General features: G+C 58.1%; 1 protein-coding gene across 1 annotated transcript in view; it reads left to right on the forward strand.

Annotated features, from left to right (window-relative positions):
- NXN (nucleoredoxin) overlaps window positions 1-4,445 on the forward strand; it is a gene marked incomplete at both ends in the record, with an annotated part of 11,003 nt that extends 6,558 nt beyond the window's left edge. Inside the window, 2 exons of the mRNA XM_010153770.1 lie at window positions 1,576-1,755; window positions 4,321-4,445. Coding sequence (XP_010152072.1) covers window positions 1,576-1,755; window positions 4,321-4,445 — 305 coding nt within the window. The remainder of the gene's footprint in view (window positions 1-1,575; window positions 1,756-4,320) is intronic.
- Between the last annotated feature and the right edge of the window lie 410 nt (window positions 4,446-4,855).

Raw genomic sequence — 4,855 nt, forward strand, 5'->3', positions numbered from 1 at the left:
TGAGTGGCTCTGCCAGGCTGGAAGGAGGGGAATGCGGCTGCTCGCCTGGACCTGCAGGCAGGCGTGGGACAGACAGCAGCCGTGTATTTCCTAGAGAAATGCCTAGAATTCAGGGAGCTTGTGAGTAACCCACTGTTGTACAAACACAAGAGCACAGTGCCAGGAGTCCGGCAGGGCAAGCACCCTGGGTCCCCCCTGCTCAGAGAATGGCTCTGAGTGGTATTTCTAACAAATGAGCTTTAAAATACACCTTGGGATGAGGGCAGGAGGATTTGAGTTGCCTGAGTTTGCCAGTTGTGATTCAGGGGATGTTGCTGGTGGAGGAGGAGATGGTGGATAGCAAGCAGATTGAAGCTGGGGTGGCGAGGAGCAGACAGCAGCACCTGGCACTAACACTGGTCACTTCACCCGTCTCCTGGGGCCTGATCCCAGACTCTCCCTTCTTCCTTCCTTATGGGATGTTTCTTTGTTTCCTTGATGAGAAAGGAATGGTGTGCTTTCCAGATGAAGTCACCAATGTGAGCTGCTCCTATTGGCTCTCCCATGACCGTTTTGTGGCCGGAAAGCCTCACCGGTACCTTATCAGATGGGACAGCCGGTGTCCACCCTGCCTCACTGCTGGCCTGGCCAGGTTTCAGTAGGTGACTTAGGCTAAATCTCTGCTGCAAGCACACTCACTTCCCTTCTGCGAGGGCAGTGGCCAATCAAGGTGGATGCCAGGTGCCTTTGCAAGCATTGCAGGCGGTTTAGCCGTGTGTCAGTCTGCTGGCGTTAGTGTGCGTAATCCCGCTCCGTCGTCACTTGCGTGCGCTTTCTCTTGAGTATTCCTGGGGACATCCCTGGGCCTATCCCTGGGCCTGAGCACTAAATCACCGTCGTTAGTGCCGATTCAGGGGCCTTTCCTTCACCACCAGCGTTGAGTGCCTGTGTGGCTGGGTTCGGGTGGTGCGAAACAGCCTCCGAAGCAGGTAATCGTGTTCCTGACTTGTCAGAGGCATCCCTGTGCTCGGGGAATGGCTGGGCGGTTAGCGCCGAGAGTGGCGTGGGGGTTTCATGGAGGAGTTCGTGGCAGCAGAATGTAGGAACACACCCTGCTTCCTGGCTGCCATTGTCTGCCGTCAGCCCTGCAGAAAGGTTTGTGTGTGTGTTCCTGTGAACTGAGGCTCTTCCAGCGGCAGCCATGGTGTCTGCAGGACAGTGCTGCTCCGCCTCGCCACGTCTGTCTGGTACTTTGCAAGAGGGAGTTTGCAAGGGGCATCCCTGTGTGGGAACGGTGGGATTTGCATCCAGGAGCATCAGCGTCAGGCAGCGGTGACCCCTGCCTGCACTCGGGCAGGGAAAGGCAAGCAATGCCAGAGCTTGTCTCCCAGCTTCCTGCTCTGGCTGCTGAATTACAGCGCTCTGCTAGGACGGAAACAGGATCCAGGCACCCCGATTCCCACACCCTGCATGGGCTGCGGAGAGGCAGCATGTCGCTGGGCTCCTGCCAGAGACGGAGGTGATAGGAAAAGGCCACACCCTGTCGCTGGCCGGTTCGCGCTTTGGCTGACCCCTCCTGTTTTTCTTCCATCGCAGGCATCCCGACTCTCATCGTCCTGGACTCCAAGGGAGAAGTGATCACGCGGCAGGGGCGGGTGGAGGTGCTGAACGACATCGAATGCCGCGAGTTCCCCTGGCATCCCAAGCCCGTGCTGGAGCTGACGGACTCCAATGCCGTGCAGCTGAATGAGGGCCCCTGCCTCGTTCTCTTTGTAGGTATGGAGCATTGCTGCTGTGAGAGCAGAGCCTGTGCTTGGGAGGGGCTGGGCTACCTGCCAGCTCGGCTAGAGCTGAACCAGCCTCCAGTGCTGACACCGTCTGTGGGAAGTGACATCAGCCCGTTTCCATCTCCAGGAGCAATGCTATGGGCTCCAGAGAGGCCATGGGGAGACAGAGGTCCCTGTGGAGTCCTCTCCAAGGATTCAAGGGGGTTAACAGACCTGGAGCCTTGCCTGTACCAGAGAAATGGGCTGCCGCAGCTCCCAGGGGTTTGCCAGAGCCTGCCCGTGCCTGCGGGTGTCTGCAGCTCCAGCCCAGCACCCGAAGATGCGATGGAGGAGCGATGTGCAGCGCGGAGGAGCTGTGGTGTCAAAGATGGTTCAGCGACAGCTGTGGAGGGCAGCGCTGGTCGGGTGTTGGGGAGTACAAGAAATACACCGTCAGGGCTGCTGGTGGGGGACAGAGGAGAGGCCTTTCTGGAGGGGGGACTTCAGGCACATGTAACATTCCGGAGGAGGCAGACGAAGCATCCTGGGAGGGATGGAAGCTCAGTGCTGGAAACCACACCTCAGGGCTTGAATCCCTGAGCTGAGCAGGGCTGTGAGCATCAGAGGAGCCTGTTGCATGCTGGTCCTTGGGTATTGCCCCCCGTGGGGTGCTGGCTGCAGGACAGGGCAGGCTTTTCCTCAAAGCTCCTGTCCCTGTTCCACTGCTACCCCACACATGAAGCTCCTCTGTGGTTGGAAACAGCCCTGGAGCTGATCCGAAGCACAGCTGGCTCATTCCTCATCGCTCCCCTGCCAAGGATGGACGGTTAAATCAGGCCAGGGCTGTGGCTGGGATGAACTGCGCTGCAGGCTGAGCCCTGGGGGAACGGGGGGTGGCAGAGGGGGCGCGAAGAGCATCCCAGGGAGCGAGCCGAGGGGTCCTGGGCTTTAGGGAGGAGCGCGGCTGTCCCTTGAGGAGCTGCGGTGGGGGTTTGCTTAAGAAGCTCCCCCTTGCTCTGAGCCTGCTGGTGTTGTGCGAGGGGCCTGGCCTGGGGCAGGGCTCGTCTCCCACTTCCTCACACGCCTTTTGTGAGCAGCACACCCTTCTCTGCGGCGCTGATAACGTGTCTCTCGCTCTTTCCCCTCTTCCCTTTCAGATTTCCTTTTGACCCTGATTATTTATTCAGCGTAGCCCAGCGGGGGGATGTGAGCACAGAGCCAAAAATACTCTCCTTGCGTGGGGAGGACCGGCTGGCCATGCCAAGGGTGATTGATTGGGGCTGGCGCTGCAGGCCTCTGGAAAGAGTTATTTTTATCTTGCTCAGAGCAAAGTTTTTCTATCACCTAGCTGCAAACAGTGCGTTGGGAGAGTGCTCTCCGGCTCTTGCTCAGCACTTGAGGGGATGCCTGGCATCCGTGAAATCTGCTGGTGATGTGCTGGGCCTGAGACGAAGCTGGTGCTGCATCCGAGGCAGGAATCGGGGACAGGGGCTCCTGATAGGCCCATGTCCTGCTGGGAGACCAGCTTAGCAAGAGCCGGTGGTGAATAAATCCCGGCCAATCTACATCCGCCCCTGGGGAGCTGAGGGCTAGGTTAGCCAGAGTGTGCAGGCTGCCTGGAGTGCCGCCAGCAGCGGTTGTTTGGAGAAGAATCAATCCCTGCAGACACCCCACAACTCTGCGTATTTATCACTGTCCTGCACAGAAGACAGACCCCAAAACGCAGCCTGCAGCATCTCTGGTATCCCCTGTTTTGCTTGGAGAAGCCGGAGAGGAGGGCAGGAAAGCACGGAGCAAGGGCAGAGCGCGCTGAGGGTGTGGGCAGTGCCTGTCCCAGCTGGGGGCCGGACTGGTTGTGTCGGGGGTTACATCAGGGACCACGAGAGCTTGATGTGATGGGGAGCCCAGGGGCCTCTCTTCTGCCTTCTGACTTTTTTAATGCCAAAAGTTGTCCCTGAATTGAAGTCGTTTCATCTCCGTGCTGCTCAAGGACGCAGTCTCTCCTCTTTCCAGCTCCGTATTTGAACTTCAGTGGTGGCTGGCGTTTGATTGATGTTGCCATCTCTTTCTACTCTACCTCTGTCAAATCAAAGCTGCCTTCACAGCGCTGCCGCTGCGGAGACTCGAGCAGGAAAGCTGCTGAGCAGCCGTCCCAAGGCGGAGGGATGGTGGGTGGCAGGCAGGGGGTGGCAGGCAGCCTCAGATCAGCACATTCGTTTGGTCTTCAAAACACCCTGACGCTTCTCAAACTGCAAAGCGGCTTTTTTGTGCCTGTTTGTCCCTGCGCTTCGGCAGTGGCACCAGGGAGTGAGCAGTGAAGTATTTCGGGAGCAGGAGCTGCTCTTCTGTTACGTGTTTCCCTGTCTCACATGAAAAGCACATTTCAGCTGCTCCCTAATTGCTACAGAGCCGCGCGGCTTTGAAGTTCGTGCTGTGCATCCGGGCTCCGGTTTTCCTCCGTGGTGGTGCTGTGGGATAGAGCTGCCAGCACCCGGCCAGTTTGCATCCGTTTGATCCTAACCTCCTTTTTTGCCTTGCCTCTTTTGTTTTGTCTCCCCACCTCTGTGTCCTGCAGATTCAGAGGATGACGGAGAGTCGGAGGCAGCGAAACAACTGATTCAGCCCATAGCAGAAAAAATCATTGCCAAGTACAAAGCCAAAGAGGAGGAGGCACCGTTGCTCTTCTTCGTGGCGGGCGAGGTAAGCGGGAGGAGAGCGCAGGGCTGCATCCTGCTGTGTCTTCGTACGAGGACTGAGCTGGGTTGGGTATCGCTGTCATTGCCTTTCAAGTGGGTAAACTGAGGCACGGAGCTGCTGCAACTAGTCAGGGACCATGGAGCAAAAGCAGTCCTGGCTCAGGCTCTGCACTCCCTGATGGATGTTGCTTCTGGCAAAGGCATCCAGGCCACATTTGCCCAGAGGTGGAAAAGCCTGACAGCGTGCAAAGGGCTGGGGGAGGTGGGAGGGAGCGGGAGTTGCCACCCTGAGGCTGCGTGGGCAGGAAAGCAGCTGGGCAGGGCGAGAGAAGCCAGTTTGGGTTTCATCCTGGCCCAGCCAACACTGCCGTCATTTCTTTGTGTGTGGGTGATGCTGGACAAAACCTCCCCTGG

The sequence above is a fragment of the Eurypyga helias genome, unplaced genomic scaffold (assembly GCF_000690775.1).
Source record: "Eurypyga helias isolate BGI_N326 unplaced genomic scaffold, ASM69077v1 scaffold41816, whole genome shotgun sequence".
Lineage (NCBI taxonomy): Eukaryota > Metazoa > Chordata > Aves > Eurypygiformes > Eurypygidae > Eurypyga > Eurypyga helias.